Source organism: Taurulus bubalis, assembly GCF_910589615.1.
Source record: "Taurulus bubalis genome assembly, chromosome: 19".
In the NCBI taxonomy this organism is placed as follows: domain Eukaryota; kingdom Metazoa; phylum Chordata; class Actinopteri; order Perciformes; family Cottidae; genus Taurulus; species Taurulus bubalis.
The window spans coordinates 8292359-8310357 of record NC_136607.1 but is presented as its reverse complement, the minus strand read 5'-3'; the positions used below and the strand labels follow the sequence as shown (position 1 = coordinate 8310357).

At 43.5% G+C, this 17999-nt stretch overlaps 1 protein-coding gene across 1 annotated transcript; it reads left to right on the top strand.

Moving 5' to 3' along the window:
- Positions 1–387: 387 nt before the first annotated feature.
- On the top strand, positions 388–17491 carry sh3bp2 (SH3-domain binding protein 2). Its single transcript, XM_079234699.1, is given in 13 exon segments — positions 388–405; positions 13257–13396; positions 13503–13605; positions 13941–14058; positions 14264–14331; positions 14882–14967; positions 15057–15169; positions 15171–15892; positions 15984–16089; positions 16331–16386; positions 16700–16775; positions 17163–17222; positions 17357–17491. Coding segments are annotated over 12 exon segments (1773 nt in total). The 5' UTR covers positions 388–405; positions 13257–13260; the 3' UTR covers positions 17486–17491.
- Positions 17492–17999: the final 508 nt, after the last annotated feature.

Here is a 17999-nt window from a genome sequence, read left to right as displayed (position 1 = left end):
TCTGGCTGCAGCCAGTGAAACTTGATCCCCGTATGTACAAAATGCTCTCACAGCTTTGTGGTATCTGGTGAGGATTCAAGTCACCTCAGTAACTAAATGGGACTAAGCAGGGTAATTCTAACAAGATAAAACAGTTAATGCAGCTGAGGAGTGCTGTTCGTCCACACTTCTTATTTGTATGCTCAATGGTTTGTATGTCAGCCTGTCTGTGTTTGTAAGAGCGCTGCAGTCACTGTCTCTTGTGGTTGAAGGGAGGGTGTCATGACACTATATACAGTAGCTCGGAAGCCACGGCAGGAAGTGAACCGGACAGAAGCCTGAAGCGCAGTTCTGCAGCCGGGCTCAAAACCACTGGTGACACCGGCAGACACAGAAGAGCTCCACAGTTGATGCAGCACTCCATGGGTGAGTTGAATTAAAATTAAAATTTAACAAGACTTCACCCAAGACGTGTGCCTTTTTATTTTCTGTTTGAATGGGTATAGCTGCAGGGCTTCTAGGTCTTCTCAAGCACTCGCTGTGTCAAGTCTTTCTTGTTGTAGTTCATATGTGTTTTTTGTTTTTGTTTTAATGGACCAATTCATGGATCCGGAGAGAAAAGCTAGACAACCAGTAAAGCTCGGTGGACATGTCAGTCCTGAACAAGGCTTTACTACAACTCCCCAAAAATGTGGCCGTTAGCTAACAATATGCCAACACTTAGCCTTCAATGTATGGCTGGCTAAACACACTCTTGTTTTGGTTGTATAACAGGTGATTTATTATTCACCATCAGACCATCTCAAGTGTTCTCATATCAAGTATCACTCAGAATACAGCTCCATGCACGTCACTTTGGCAGGCTAACCGGGAAGCGTTCTGTCATCCAATCCACGCTAATGTCCAAGCTCACCGACAGACCTGAAAGCCTTCATCAACATGGTTAATAACTTCAAAACAAATACAGTGGGATATTTATTTGATTTAATCGGCTGTCTTTATGCTGTTTGTGCTTGACTAAATGCGACAAAAAATAGACTTCAAGTGTAACAATTGATTGGGGATCTGTTAGCTTGGATTAAAAACCCAAACACAACAGGCCTACCCTGCCTTGCTATGGATGCCAACATAGGAATGGTCACTACAGAATGGGGTTTGGTTCCGATTATTTTATTTTTTTACACACATTTATCACACTGTGTTAAATATTGATATCACAAAATATCCTTGTTAAGATTCTGCCAAGCCCTTCTGAAGCGTCTCTCAAAGCAGCTTGTTTGTTTCCATGCTAAATAAACTATGCTGGTGGAAGCACTGGGGTCCCAGTTGTGTGTTGATCTGTTTTCCACTCTCTTTTTTTATTGAGTAGTTTGTGGTAAGAAGGTTATAAACTTCTGGTTCATATGGAGCCACGTAAAGCGAGTTAGAGTGCGGTGATGTCTGTGAGTTGGGCTCATTCTGTTGCTGTCTCTTTTAAAAATGGAAGTCATAGGCTTTGTGGCACGTAGACCCTTTTCTACATGTGAATATTATTAAGTGGTAAAATATTTACCCATTAAACCCTGCTGCGCCAATATAAAAGACTTCATTGCATCATGAACCCCAGTAGACAATACGAAAAAGCTTGAGCGTGTGAGTTACTGACAGTGTGTACCAAAATAATCTAACCTCTCAAGTCCACTTTCTGAGCTTTCAGCCACGTCAAACTGTGGAATTTCAGTCACATGATAAAAAGTAGTTGGGTACTGTATTTGGATGGGAATCATTAGCCTTGTCCCTGTTCATTCATGTTGGATGCGGTCAACTCAACTCCTGGGCAGTTAATGCTGTTTAGGTCTGGACAGTTTCCGTCCAGAATCTCTTCCGTGAAGTTAAGGTAACGTTGCAGCCTCATAATGAATGGCCAACAACAGTAAAGCATCTGGACATACCAACTGCTGATTATTTTTTTACCCTGTGTAGTGGTATCATAGTGTCAGTCATCCGCCAACCTGCATCCTCACGATCGACAACATGTTTCCCTAAATGTAAACATAGAGAAGCCGAGAAGAATGATGCTGTATTTCATTGAGGCGGGTTCTGTGTGCATCCTCCAGCTGAATCAGGTGCTTCTCGGTTCGAAGACAGCAAAGCAATGTCCTAGTCACAATAACAATGTATGCCTCTATGATGGCCCAATGTGACCTAGTGCACCTCAAAAGGCAAAACAAAATGATGTGTGTGCTACACATACCGGTAGGAAAAGAGAGGAGGAAGTAAAGAGGGACAGTAGCAGGCCAGGTGCAACAGAGAAGATCGATTAAAAGGAAGAAAACAAAAGAGAAACTGAGTTCAGTTCAGTCAGCAGGGCTCTGTCACCTCTAACGTTTTGTCACTCTGAGGTTCATATGTTGATGATTACTTTCTGTATTTTCACATTTCTGTTTGTTAAAATGCAAGACAGATTTGACAAAATGCTAACGAGTTTAACGGCTTTTAATGGACTGTTGTTTGAGGTTTGAGATTCTCAATGAGCAGCGATAGAGTGGAGAAGGGACACCAGCAGGGCCGCACAGCTAGCTTCTTTTCTGACAAACATAGGCCTTGTGGTTTCAGACTGGGCAGATGACTCGCTGTAACAGGAACCAGTAGTCCTCACTAATATGGTATATCATGTCACACCGTACACTCCATATGTGTGTTAACTGCAAATCTTCCTTGTGAGCTCATACTGTATAGACTCTGATATGAATCATGACTGAACATGTTTACCTTTATTAGTTTGATAGTAATAAATCATAGATAATGTGTAGCAGCCAAAGCATTTCCTGTGAGTAACCAGCAAACGTGCCGGTTTCACACTTAACAGTTGAATTGTCAGATAAATAAAGCCCGAGGTACTTTTGCTTCATCGATATCGGTAAAAATTTGCTGGTTGAGGCTTTGTTTCTGATTTTCATCTGAATGATAACCACTTCACTTTACTTGATGTATAAAAAAGAAGCTATAACGCCCAAATATGGGCCAGCACTTATTTACCAAATATGGAATTGTTTAATTGATGACTAGCAGATCAACCCCCTCCAGCTCCACACCAATCTTTACAAACTCTAACTGAATTTGAACAAGACGATTGGGCAGCAGCTTCTTCACACTGCCTCTCGATCAACCACCGTACACAAATGCACCACAGTGGCTTTTGTACACTTGCATTTGATCAGGTTGATTGTCAGCAACACAAGCTGTGAAACTGTCTGAGTAGTCGCTGATGATCTTTACCAGGTGTTACCGCTCACGACCACATGAGCTAGATACACAATGCAACCACACACAGCCGTGCGAACCTAATAAAGAAAGGTTACACATATCACAGACTTTCTTCTTTTTCTTCAAAGATCAGAGACACAAGCATATTCTGCAGTTCCCAACTGATTCACACTGTCATTTGAGAACTGTCAAGTGGAGAAGGAAGGACTTGTTTGGCTTTAAACTTGCAGTATTCTGTATGTAGTCTGTACGTCAAGTCTGGTTTCTGAAACAAAGGGCGCAGCGAGGCACAGCTGGAAATGAAAGGTTCAGTGATGTCGTCCTCCAACAGGATTCTCGCCGATTGGTAAGGCATCATGCTTGTTTGGGGGGGTAGTTGAAAGAAAAGAAGCATCATTTTAAATCAGATGATTTAACTGAGTTAAATTATCTTTCAAACATCTGAAAATTATTAAACGTAACACGTAATTAGTCGACTCATGATAGCGTCATCAATCCTCACAAGACAACCCCACATTGGATGAGGCTTCTAATCTTTATGTGGTTTAAAATTCTAACTTTAGTTTAACACTTCACAGTTTCAGCTAAGACAGTGGTTAGAGGTCTTGCAAAATAAGACTTTGCGCTGCTGCATTGTTCTTTGTCATTTAACAGACGTCCACTCACAATGTGCAAACGGCAAAAAAAAAACGATATGAATTCCATCACACACACACACACACACACACACACACACACACACACACACACACACACACACACACACACACACACACACCCAGTAAGCACAATGTCAAACTGGGTCAATTAAACAAACAGACTGGACTTGCTGTAGTCTTCTTCACACTGGCATTCTGCCTGGGATTCAGTTTAAGACCAATGGTCTGCCAGCCTCTTGACTGCATTCTCAGTTTTTTAGGATGTTTTGGATATTTATAAGTTTGTATATGCTTTTAAAATGTTGAGGGTAAGGTGTACATAAGATTATTTGATGCATATAAGGTAAGGCAAGCAGCAGTTGTCATTCACAGTGCTTAACACAAGACAGAAAGACAAGTATCTACAATATATAGAAAAAACACACAAGGCAATTTAAAGATGCACTTATAATAACAGGATTTAAAAGGATAAAATACAATAAAAATATCAGACTGGAACTAAAACAGAACTAAATGGATTAATACGTAGAATACAATTTCAGTGTCGTGCCGGACAGCAATAAGCAATTTAATTTGCCTTGATCGGACGGGATACCTGTCTGTCTAACCGACCTGTGAGCTCTCGCCACAAGCTGCTAATTTAACAGCTGTGAGCACTGATAATAGCCATGTTCAATGTTTCTATTCATAGTGGTTTTGGAGGGAGGCCTGAAGGGACTGGCTGACAGTGTTGCTGACTTTCTCAATATATTCTCATGCCTAACTCGTCAAATACCGACACTTGGTCAATGGCCCTACGCTTCAAACTACGACGCTCTACTAACCCCTCTAGCATCCGTTTTGGACAGTTTCGACGGGTGTCTTTTCAAAATAAACAGAAAGCCGAAGTACTCATTTCAGATTTCACGAGTTCTCCTGCAGCCTAACGCAGTTACGTTTCAGGTCATATTTGTGGCCACGTCAATGTGAGTGTGTGTGTGTGTGTGAGTGCGTGTGTGTGTGCAGGACCTCTGTATTGTTCCAGTCTTAAGGGATGGAAAGTCCCCCAGCTTCTTTCTCAGGTCCTCTGTGTCCGAGGCGTGCGAGTCGTGTGTGTGGTGGTGTGGGTTGTATCCGGCAGCCAATCACTTACGAGCTTTGAGGAAACAGGAAGGAACATGCTGCAGTCTGTTGACCAATGAGAAGTCAGGGCTTCAGGAGGAGGTGCCTTCAGGAAACCACTGGCAGAGTATCAGGGGTTCAGACCTCCAACAGACTTCCTTCAGACAGCAGACCAACGCGACTCATTGTCCCAACTTCCCGTCCATCTACTACTTCAATTTATTGTTCTCTTTCCAGTCACTCTGTTCACATTTACTTCAATCTTTTCTTGCATGCATCTGTATTCTTGTTCGTCCTTCCACATCTTGCCGGTCTAAACCCTCTAATCTTAACTCTGCATCTCTATCCACTCTGCCCTCTGTCCAACCGTGCATCTGTCCACTTAAAAAGTATGCTGGTAAACTGCGCCGTGCTGCCGCCGTCATGTCCGCCGACATGTTCGCCGCTCCATCCGTGAGGAAGAAGAAGTCATTTGCTCGGAGCTACAAGCCAAACGTCAGGATATGTATTCGAGAACAGAGGGATGTCATGTAAGTTCAATCTTCACTTCATCTTTTGTAGTCTCTGCTGTGCACTGGTTGTTACTTTATGTATGGATGTATTCCCAGAAAAGCCGACTGGAGGTTGTCCTTAACTGCCAGTTTCTGTCTCTCTCAGGGATGATAGCTTCTGGTTTCACATATCTGGCCTTTAGTGGTTCTTTGTTGTCAAGTTATATACATGGTGGGCTTTGCAAAACCACTCCGCTGGAGTTTTACGTCATCTGTATTAGTAATGGTTTGATTTGGTAAAGTTGTTTCCCCTTTACAAAAGTTCAATGAAGCAACTGAGGGATTTCCTGTCTTAACCTGTTGATTGGCATGGGAAACCTGTGAATTCTAGTTTGAGATTCCCCTCGGTGAAGTCATCTTTAAATTTGTTCACATCATCCTCGTGTGTGCTGCAGCTGTTGACCTAAATTGTTCATTTGATGGCTGCGGTTTCTAGTCTACAGTATTGAGAACCAGACCAGCCTTTTACTGCTTCATGGATCGTGGCTATCTGGATCGTGGACCATGCCTACTACTCATTATATGAATAATTTGTCATATTCATTGAATGTGCTGTAACTCTGTTACGTTGTTCATTCTGGTCACATGCCATCTATTGCTTCTGTCCATCCGGGGAGAGGGATCCTCCTCTGTTGCTCTCCCTCAGGTTTCTTCCTTTTTTCCCCATGAAAGGGTTTTCTCTATTTTTTCTCTATTTTTTTCTCTATTTCCTGATCCGATGTGAGGTCCTGGGACAGGGATGTCGTATGTGTACAGACTGTAAAGCCCTCCGAGGCACATTTTAATTTGTGATTTTGGGCTATACAAAATAAACTGAATTGAATTGAATTTTACAAAGTCAGGTGGTCAAAAGTAAACATGCACGCATTTTCTCACGACGCATCTGGAATAGTGGCATGCTGACAGCTTTCACTGGACATGAAACTTTGGTCAAAGCAGTGCTGAGCAATGTTCATTTCAAGCAGGCTGAAGAGCAGTGCCTGCACTGCAGCAACAGGGACACAAACTGTATTAGATACACTCCGCCAGGTTGGAGACAAGCACACACACACACACACACACACACACACACACACACACACACACACTGTATAGAAACTAAAATAAAAGGTTATGGTCAAGAAAAGTTGATTCTTTTTTTGTTCCAAAAAAAACTCAATGGGCGAATGGAGGAAACGGTTTGGTGGTATAGGCGCCATTGATACAGCTGCAGCAGAGCGGAAAGGCACAAACACAAAAAGAGAATTGAACCTGTGTACTTTTAGGACATTATTCTGAATGAGGCCTGATTCCAGGAGGCCACATTTGATATAACCACATTGCAAAATGTGTCATTACGCACACAAATAAGCTGTGCAGTTGGTCACATCCTCATTTTGTAGGTGCCAGATGTTAGTGGACACATTTCTGACTCGTCATAATTTTGTTCTGCCCTGTCTACTCCAAAGGGACCCTTTGCAAAGGGGTAATTGCATATTCAAAACTGGAATATCTAAACAAAGCCTGAGGCAGGCATCAGACGCAAATCAAGTCTGCCTGGTGGTTTTTCACTTCAAGGGCGCATTCATTTTATTTTCCAGTGAAGATAAGACGCCACGATGGGGCTCCAATCACGTCAGCTGTCAGTTGTTGCCACTGTAATTCCTCAGCAAGGTTCATTTATGGGAAATGATCTCATTCTCGACCCTTTGTGGGGGTGGGGGGAGGATGGGGGGGGAGGGGGGAGTCAGGACAAAATCTCAACGCTCTTTCCCTCTCGCATCCTGCCTCTTATTCTCTTCCTGCCTGTTTACAGATCTCTCTCTAATTTTTTGTCAGAGTATTTTTGTTATCTTTGTGTGTGTGTGTGTGTGTGTGTGTGTGTGTGTGTGTGTGTGTGTGTGTGTGTGTGTGTGTGTTTGTGTGTGTGTGTGTGTGTGTGTGTGTGTGTGTGTGTGTGTGTGTGTGTGTGTGTGTTTAAAGTCAAATTTAACTGTTTCTGTTTCTGTTCTGTTTTTGTTTTTTCGAGAGAGAACCAAAGGTTCCCAAACCCTGTCGGTCACTTGTTTAACGGTCCTCTGACCTTCACCAGGTAGAATTAATTCAGTCAAACGGCAGCGGCAGCATACAAACTAGAGGTACTGAAGGTTTTTGCAAATAAAGCCCAACACCAGAGTCACAATTTCAATTCTTCCAAAATTTTGCTGGCACAGATTGGCGGAATCTGTGTATGTTTCATGGTGTTATGACTGTTAATCAACCTACGTCGTCCTTTTCTTGTTTGATGAATTATCTGACTCATAACCACATGGCTGAGAGTATACCTGCAACAACAATGATAATTTTCAATACCATGGAAATATATATTTTTTTAAAGTAGATATTCAGATGTATCTTATGGGTTCCCCTCAATATCTTCACCGTGTGGCCTTTCTGTCACAGCGTTGTTCATCATCCATCTGGATGAATGAACCACAGTGAAAGAGCAACCACTGTAAACCTACTAGTCCCTTAGTTTCTATTCATGTGTTCAAAGTGGCAGTGAATGTGAAACTGAACGGCGGTGCAGGAACCGTTGTGGTTGGCCGTCGAGGGGGAACAGGAAGAAAGCGCACGCTCGGTAGGGGGTTTCTGTTTCCTCGGCAACACAGCAGTCTGTACTGCTTGCGCTCCAGCTCGGACAGCTGTTTACCTTCCACCTTTAGATCTGCTCGGGGGTTGTGTGATTTTGGCGTGTTGATTCGGTGAAGCAGTGGGGGCCCGATGATCAGCTTTCAGCCCTCAACACACACTTACACTAAAAGGGAATTGGTTAGACATGCACACACACACACGCACACACACACACACACACACACACACACACACACACACACACACACACACACACACACACACACACACACACACACACACTGTCAGCTGTGTGTCATCACAGATGTTAACCTGAAATGTATGCTTGGCCCATAAGCAATTAGACTTCAAATCACAATTAGACCTCTTTAATATACACACAGTTCGGAGATGCTAAGCACCGCTACTTCAGAGCTTTAAGCCGCACCCCGCAGACTCAATGGTGATGGATCAGTTGTTTGGCATGACATGTCAGACTTCGCAGGAATGTATATGCGTTCTGCAGTTTTCATGTTTTTAATGTCTATGCTGATGTTTCTCCATCACTTTTACAGATAGAAACTTTCTGAGTTTTTAAAATGTAGTTTTTTTATGATGTACTTCCAAAAAAAGTGCTAGAATCAGTTCAAATCGATTTCTGCAGACCTCTATTTACACATTTAAAATTGGAATTATGAATTGGAGTAAATTTAAATATTTTTTGTGATATGTTGGCTATATGTTGTTTTGGCTTTCCATCACACAGCTGGGTTTCTATTTCACTTTTTCTGGTCAATCAGTTCTTCCAATCCGGCCCTCCTCCTTCTTTGTAAGAGACAACGGACTTGTCACGGTTAAGATGAGGAGACACGTTCTTTAAAAGCCTTTTTTCAAAACATAATATCACTGGGTTGTAAAGTGTTTCGTTGCCTCCGTAGAGCTCTTGGGGACGGGACATCTCAGAATTTGAGGTTTCTGGAGTCTAGCAGCTTCCGTGATCTGGTCAGAAAAGCCCAGGAGGTTACGCTCTCATGTTGGTCACCCCCACAACACCCACAACACCTGTTCGTTATTGAACAGCTGTCATCGAAGCTTGCGCTTCTTCAGGTCTTGTTATTACATTTAACCAGTCGTTTCTGGACGTCTGCTCCACAGCCACATTACATTGAGTTAAAAATCTAAAAAATGAACGCCACTTTAGATCCCTGTTGAACCCCAGACATTGTGTATACTCTCTCTGCGTGTCCAGGGAGGAAATGTGTTTGAATGGGTCTGGTATGTGCTTCCCTTCCTGACAAACAGCTGCTCTCTGATTAGCATCTCTCGCTCACAAACTTCAGTTCAGGGTGGAGAACTTAAAAAAGAACAAAAATAATATTTGTGTGGGGAGAGGGTTCAAACCCTTAACATACTTTTACACTCTTCAAATAAAACATCAACAAACCAAACTGCAATTTAGATCAATGATTTTCAACCTGACCCTCAATGGGGTCAATCGTGAGATAATGCGAGATGAATAAAGATATTATAGACAGATGAGTGGCTCTAACGTTGTGGTATTATTTGCCTCAGAATATACTTTATTGAGTGTGTTTGTGTGATCAAAAATATCTATTCTGGAGGGTCTCGAACACAAACCTGATCCTTCTAAGAAAAGTAAATGCCCCACAGTTGAATGAGTCATTTCCTGCTGTTGCTGTTCCCTTCATGGAGTTTCTCAGCATATGCACAGTACTCTTGTAAAGAGAAGTAAATGTGACCCATGGAAAGTATAAGCTTTGCGTGCAGCAACTTCTCATGTTGGTGGCTTCATGATGCAGAGAGAGGAAATTGTTTGGGTAAAGAAAGACCCTACTGACAGAGAAAGGTTGTCTGTCACTGTTTCATTGAGCCTTTCCTCAAGTGGAGGAAGTGACCTCTTCTTACACATGGGCTTATTTGGGCAAACAAGAGTGAATCTACTGGATGTCAGTCACAGGGTTCCCTTTTCTGTTTCCATCCATCATTTTTTCCAAGCATTGTTTTTTTTTGGATCTTTTTCTGTGGGGTAAAAATAAAAGTTTTGCATGTTGACATTTGTTTAACACATCGTGCTCAACAGAGAATGTTCATTGAGATACTCAGTGCTTTTAGGACTTTTGTAAAATATATGTAGCTTTTTGTGAAATTACAACTTTACTTTTTATAATAGGAGAACTACCAGGACAACTGTTTTTAGACAAATGTGTTTCAGTTGAAGCACTGAAAGGGATTGAAAGATCAAAAAGCAGTTGAAGTTGAATTTCCCCAAAGCATTTGGAGTTTGAATTTAAAGGTTAAGTATGGAAACACTGAAAGCAGCTGAACTGTAAACAGTGGAAGACTCTGTAATGTAATCAAACCTCCTCCAGAGGTCCCTCCTGTGTATACCTGGGCAGATCTCTCTCCTCTGTGATGGAAAAGTTGCTGAGACGTAGACTTTCAGGCCACTTCCTATAGAAAACATGAAAGTGCCCGTTGCTTCTCTAGGACTTCAGGAAATCCTTATATCGATGATAAGCAGCTGGTGGACTTTGACCTCCTTCCCTTCTACCAAAATGAGGTTTACATTTATCTGTGTGTGTGTGTGTGTGTGTGTGTGTGTGTGTGTGTGTGTGTGTGTGTGTGTGTGTGTGTGTGTTGTGGCCTGTGTTCACTAGTTATCAGTCGCTAACCCACATGATAGCCTCTGCATATCTTGAAGTCCACACACACACACACACACACACACACACACACACACACACACACACACACACAGTTAAACCGGGGTCAAAAACAAGCAGCAGCTCCACCCTTGTGATTTACTGTGTCTTTCTGTTCCCACTCCCTCTCTCTGCACACACTACCATGTTTCTTATTTCGTTCTCCCTCTTTTTTAATTCTCAAATCCTGATGCAACATTGCACGTAGGGCTGGGCAGTATGGCCAAAAATTCATATCACGGTATTTTGAAAGATTCTGGCGGTTTCACGGTATATCACGGTATTTTTTTTCCAAATAAACACATTCATTTATTGACGCCGAAAAGGACCGCCATCGTAATTCACCACACGCTCGCGATTGGTACGTAGGGAGCTAATCTGGAGGGATTTAGGACCCAGGGGAATCCCTTGATACTAGTTGTGCATGCGCGGCCGTAACTACTATTGTCATTCTTCAGCAGGCAGCAACATTTAAAGTTTAAAGTCACAGATACTTGTACAGCCGTCTGAGCTACTTACGTCTCACGGATAGAAGTTGACTCAGGGTGTGCAAGAAATGGCATCGCCAAAATGCATGATGGGTAAAGCCCGCCCACTTTGCTGCACAGGAAAGGACTTCTTCCTGCACAAGAAAAGTCTTCCTGTGTGGGCGGTGTCATTTACCCAGCATGTCTTTTGCCGATGTCATTTCTTGCACACCATAAGTCAAGTGAGTTAACATATGACACAAGTAGCTCGGTCCGCTGCTCCTTCAGCTTCAAACTGTGAACATTAAATGTTATTACCTGACAAACAGCAGTGACTGGTATGATGGTATATGAAAAATTCATACCGTACGGAAAACTGAAACCGGCATTTGCACGTGTTTCTAACAACTCAAAATGAGAGTGTTTGGTGGCAATCTTTGGAGCAGGGTATAGAGAACATGTGCAACATTGCTTCTTTGCCAGCCAGACTTGGGGGAAATAAGTGGTCTGAGATGTTTCCATGATTTTGATTGCATATTCAGTATACAGTGCATGCTAAAGTTCAAAACAGAAAGAGTATTGTCATTGTCAGCCGGCCAGTCACCGCATGTCAATGTCACTTCACACGTGAAGCAGGTGTGGAGAAGGCAGATGTGTTTGAGTGCACTGAGTACCCAAACAACCTTCCCTGCAGATATTTATCAGAGCAAAAGGGAGTGGATTTTGGCAAGAAATCTGGGTAAATGTGGAGTTCCTCATTCCTGGGTTTTATACACAGACCCCTCCCTCTCTATCCTCTGAGGTCTATAGATGCCGTTGATAGACTGGAAGTAACACATAAACACATCACAGGATGAAGAACTTCACTTGAGATGTTTATTTTGATTACAGCTCTCTATGTCACACACACACACACACACACACACACACACACACACACACACACACACACACCTAGTACTGCAGCTTTGAACCCATGGTGTGTTTCCTGTCTAAACTTTCAATAATTGCAAATGTCTCAATAATTGCAAATGCACACAGAAAGACTCACAAATGCGAACAGAAAGATTTACAAATGTGTGTATGTGTGTTCATGTAGAAATTTGTGTAAATACGTAAGTACACTATCACCGTTCGAGTGTGTTTATGTGCCAAGGAGGGCGAGAGAGATCGAAATCAGCCTGACAGAGAGAGAGAGAGAGAGAGAGAGAGAGAGCGAGAGAGAGTGAGAGATCAGCCGGGACGGAGAAAGCATCAGAGAGTGAAATGAAAAGAGAGCGTGATCAGAGGAGGCAGAAAACCAGACAGACAGTTCCCGTCTCAGCGTTTGTTTTTTGATGAGATGCAACGGTGAACCCAGTGAGGACAGAGAGTAAAGGAGTCTGATTGGTCTCCTGCATGGATCTACTGCCGGCGTTAGTATCCGCAGTGTTGGCCTCCACAGTCAGCCGGTTGAGGGAGAGCGCTGCCATTCAGAGCATCAGCAAGAGGCTCAACAGGAGGTAGGCAACACCTGAAGGAAAAAGAAAAAAAGGGACGTCCTCAATTGCAATCGCTTGAGTTGTTTTTTTACTCAACATTTAACGATCAGCTGTTTCCGCTGTCAGGCGCCTAACCTGCATTTCTTTAAGATTTCAAAGTTTGCTTAAAATTTGCTTGACAATTATTGTAAGATAGGGCATACTTTAAGGTTTTGACTTCTTTCTCTTATTTTAATCAAATATATGTAGCTTAGCTGGTTTCGGGGACAGAGTGGTTGCGGGTTCGAATCCCCTCTGGATCTTCAAATGTCTTGTTTTTCTCATTTTCTCCTGACAATGTTGTGCAACTCCTGAGCTGATGGCCTTAAACTGTTCGATCTGTCACGCGGTGACATAATAATAATAATAATAATAATAATAATAATAACAACCGCTCCCGTCTTCTCCTCTCTGGCAGAACCATGTCGTCTCAAGAGATGTGCTGGCCGGTGCCGATGCCGGCCATCGGGGCTCAGAACCTCCTCACCATGCCAGGAGGAGTTTCCACTTCGGGATATCTCCACAAGAAGGGAGGCAGCCAGTTCAGCCTCATGAAATGTGAGCTCACAATAACACGATCAAGTGTGGGTGGACAGAACAAGCAGTGCGTCCGAGAGTATGTTGTAATCTCCAATAATTGTGATGCCTGCTTTCTGTCTCACAGGGCCACTGCGGTACATCATCATCCACAAGGGCTGCGTGTACTACTTTAAGACCAGTACCTCTGCTGCTCCACAGGGGGCGTTCTCTCTCAACGGCTACAACAGGTTGGTGCAAGTCTGCTGAGAGTCCACCGTCAGTAATTTATAGTTTTTCAGCATATTGTGTAAGTGGTTACCGCTGTATACCTGTATACAAGTCTCCACAACATCAATACTCGTAATATCCTTTTATTTGTTTTATGTGACTGTACATACATACTATATTGAATTCATATCAAATGAGCTTGGCTTGAGTTGAAGTGCATTCACACGCACAAAGAGTTTCAGGCGTGAGCTTGTGGGTGTGTTTGCGTTCAGATGTGAAGGATTCAGGCAGGGCTGTTATCCGAAGCGCTTTAAACATTTTTGTCTGAGCATAACACATTCCTCCTCTTCTACAGGGTGATGAGAGCAGCAGAGGAGACAACGTCCAGCAATGTGTTTCCCTTTAAGATTGTCCACTTCAGTAAGAAACACAGGACGTGGCTTTTATCTGCAGCCAGCGAGGACGAGAGGAGGGTGAGAACAACTGCACATTTACTCACACAGTATGAGAATCATTTTAAACTGCCCACAGTAGCTCTTAGGCCTTGAATTATTGAAGCGAGTTGTAGCCATACATCAGCCGTTATTGGCTCATAGAGTGTACAGCGGCAAAGGTCACTAACTGTCCTCTCATCTGTGAAAATAATCTTTATACTATGTATTGATATTTCTTTTACAGAAATGGATGCGACACCTGCGGAGGGAGATAGATCACTATAACGAGAGAAAAGAGTCCCATATTCCGAGGTAATGGCACACTGTAGACTCTAAGTGTCACACTGTGATACAGAAAGTTGTTTTATTTGTTTGTTTGTTTGTTTGTTTAAATTCATAACACATAATGTTATAAGGGACATTAGCAGCTCATTAAATAGCTTTCCATCATATTGTCTGTGCTGCCCAGGGAGCCTTATGAAAACAAAGTCAAGTGTTCTCCCCTTATACCATAGCTAAAATCTTTTTTATTCAAAGTTTCCGCAATTTGACAGAAATCTGTTTTGAAAAACTTGTTTTATACGATATGATGCCAACATGTATTATAATAGCTGAACCAGCCTTCATAAAGTAGTTCAACATTAATGAATTACATGTTAGCTTTTGGCTAGTTGATGTTAGCTAGCTGATGTTGGAAGCTCAGATAACTAGCTACCTCAAAAACTAGCTTACAGCAATGGCGGCTGGTTTGAAGGAGAAGATGGGCTCATGTGAAAAAGCTGTCATCTTTAACTTTAATTCGATGTCCCAACCTTTTTCTGAATATCACATGCTCATGATAACATTTTCTTTGTCGCCACAGTGACTCAGATTCAGATGCAGAGAGTTTCTACGGCACGATTGAGAAGCCCATGGACATCAAACACCACGTCGATAAAGCAGAAGATGGTGAGACCATCGAAACGACTGCATGCATTGATGTGCGCGTTGTACTTGTGTGTCATTACACTGTGTTCTTCTGTTCTTCCTGAGTGTAGAATATGGAGAGGATGATGACGATGACGATGAGGACGACTATCTGGAGCCAGACAGTGACTGTTCGTCGACGTCGACCTCTTCAGGTCGACCCGCGGGTCCGCCCCCCTCCTACCCCCCCTCCCCCGGTGCCGGTATCATTCCATCTCCGTCAAGACTCCAGTCCAGGTTTCCCCAAAGGCCCGCCTCCTCCCATCCCGCCGCTACACAGGATCCCGACCAGCCCGCTCCCCAAAAAACCCCCGTTCTCTGTCCCCCCTTCCCTCATACTGAAGGACCCTCACAAGGGCACGCCCCCTCTTCTCCCATTCGCCCCCCACCTGCACAAGTCCGTGTCTCCCACCCCCCCGCCTACTCCTCCCCCCAACGCAAACAGAGCGTTCCAGTGCAGGGCGACATCCGTTGGGGGGCCTGGGAACAACAAGAGAGACTGGAGGCCTCTGCCGGCCATGTCAGTCCAATCCCCCGCCACTCTGCCTATCTGTGACCAATTAGAGACCAGGATGGTCTTAAATGGCCCCGCCCACTGCTCCCTTAATGCTGCAGGGGGTCAATCAAAAGGCAACAACCACCACGGGGTGATGAGCAACCACCGCAGCAAGCCGAGCCTACCTCCTCAGTATAACATCGGAGGGTCCTACCTCAGACCTGTGATGTCAGACTCCCTGTCCTTCAGCAAGACGTCCTCCAGTCACCCACCACTGCCGGGGCCCCCTCCACTCTCTCCTCTACTTAAACCTGGACTTCATAACAAGCCAGTGATACCCAAACCACCTCCGCCAACAGCCAAACCCCCGCTGCCTGCAGCCAAGTCCAAGCCGCCGGGATCCCCGCTGCAGTAAGTTGGACTCAAATGCACAAAACACAGAATTATTTCCAGAAGGTTGGTCAGGTTGAAGCTACCACACTAAAGCGCATTTCTCCTCCAGAAGAGCATCTCCGGACGGACAGAGCTTCCGTTCGTCGGGAGACGAGACGCCCACAGAGTTCAGGAGGAAACGAGACTCGGACAAGTCTGATGACGACTACGAGAACGTAAGAGAGACCGACGTGATGTCACAACTGACAATGAATGACCTGCAGGCCGCTCAATCACTGTGTGTGTGTGTGTGTGTGTGTGTGTGTGTGTGTGTGTGTGTGTGTGTGTGCATGTGCGTGTGTGTGTGTGTTATCTCATATCGGCATATATCTCAATATCAAGATCTCAATGGACCTTCTTTGAGCCAGCATCAGTGCTCCAATGCATGTTTAACCAGGTGTTTCTTTCTATCTGCAGATGCAGCTGCCAGACTCTGTGTTCATTGATACGACTGAAACCAGCTTCATAGAAATGTAAGACATTTATTTTGCAATGTAGAAGTGAAATCAAAAATATCCCTTCAGTGGGTCACAGCTCTGCTGCTTTGCAAAGCATTTCTGCCATCTAGTGCTTTGTTTCATTTGTTATTTATGAAGCACATGTGCCGCCACATTAGTTGCTAAATTGTTCTATCGTTCTTATTTGCAGCATTAGTTCACCACAGATCAGACCAATAATGTCATTTGAAATAAGAGACACAATACGTAAAGCTTATCTGAAATGACGTGTTAGCGGCATGTGTCTCTATCGATAACCTGTAACCTGACATGATGTGTGTACCCACAGGTTGTTCAGAGAGCGCGCCGTCCCTCCACAGGACGGACTGTACTGCATCCGAAACTCAGGAACCAAAACATCAAAGGTAAAAAATTATAATACAACGCTACAGTCAGCGACTTTACAAAAATCACAATATGATAAGTTACTAGATATGGATGGGACTTCTCTCAACCACGTAAACAATGTGGGCTTTATTATGTAATAGCTTTAGATAAATCTACTAATGAGGGGAAATCAAGATAAGACAAAATCAGCGATATGCAATAATCCAATATTTGTTAGTCGGACCTTCTCAGTCTAAGGTCATACAGTTTATACAAAATGGGACTACAGGTTGGCAGAATCAAGACATTTTATGTTCTGATATCTTATATCTTAATAATTAAAGTCAGTGTTACTAATAGGAAATTTAAGTCAAAACATAACCGGATCCTGACAACTAATAAACTCTTTCTGGTGTGTTTCCCAGGTGCTGGTGGTGTGGGATGTCAGTATAGACAAAGCCAGGAACTACCGACTGTTTGAAGAGGTGAGCCCTGCTGTTAGCCCGCTGTTATATTAATATGATTATAATCTTGTTCTGTGCAGAGTTGAGGCAGAACGACGACGGAGCCTTTTGAAGTATTAAAGTATTCTGTTCGCTGTGGGTGTGTTTTTTGCCAGGAGGACTGTATGTTTCTGGACAACGAAGCCACCTTCCCCACTCTGTCGGCTGTGATCGAACACTACTACAGCCATCCTCTTCCTCACCACGGTTCGCTCTGCCTGCAGCAGCCCTACACACGCCTCTGATCAACGCTGTCAAGCCAAAGGGGAGCAGAGAGTCGGGGCCTTCTCTGCAAGTGAAATCCGTCTCCGTCAACCAGCGGGAACGTGGAGATAAACTCACTCACACAGATGAAATAACTGCCACAGTATATCAGAACAGATCGTGCCTCTCACTGTTCAGTGGGACAGACCTGCTGCTGCACCAGAGTACGCCATAAAGCTTCATGTTAAACAGCAACCACAGTAACCGTATTAGAATTCTGACTATTGAGGTAATTATTAGAAGAAGAAAAAACTTTAGCAATCAACAGTTAAAGAAACATTATTTACCTTACTTTAACACTCACTATACTCTTATCTTAACACAGCAGCCTAATCCTCACGACAAAGACAAACTTGTGCTGGATTTCTTTTCCAGAATACGCAGCTTGGTTGCTCCGGACACCTGCTCTGTTTCTGAAACATTTCTGCTGCTTCATGCAAAGTGGAGAATCTGTGTCATCGGGAAAGTGTATTATGATAGAGATGAAGTACAATC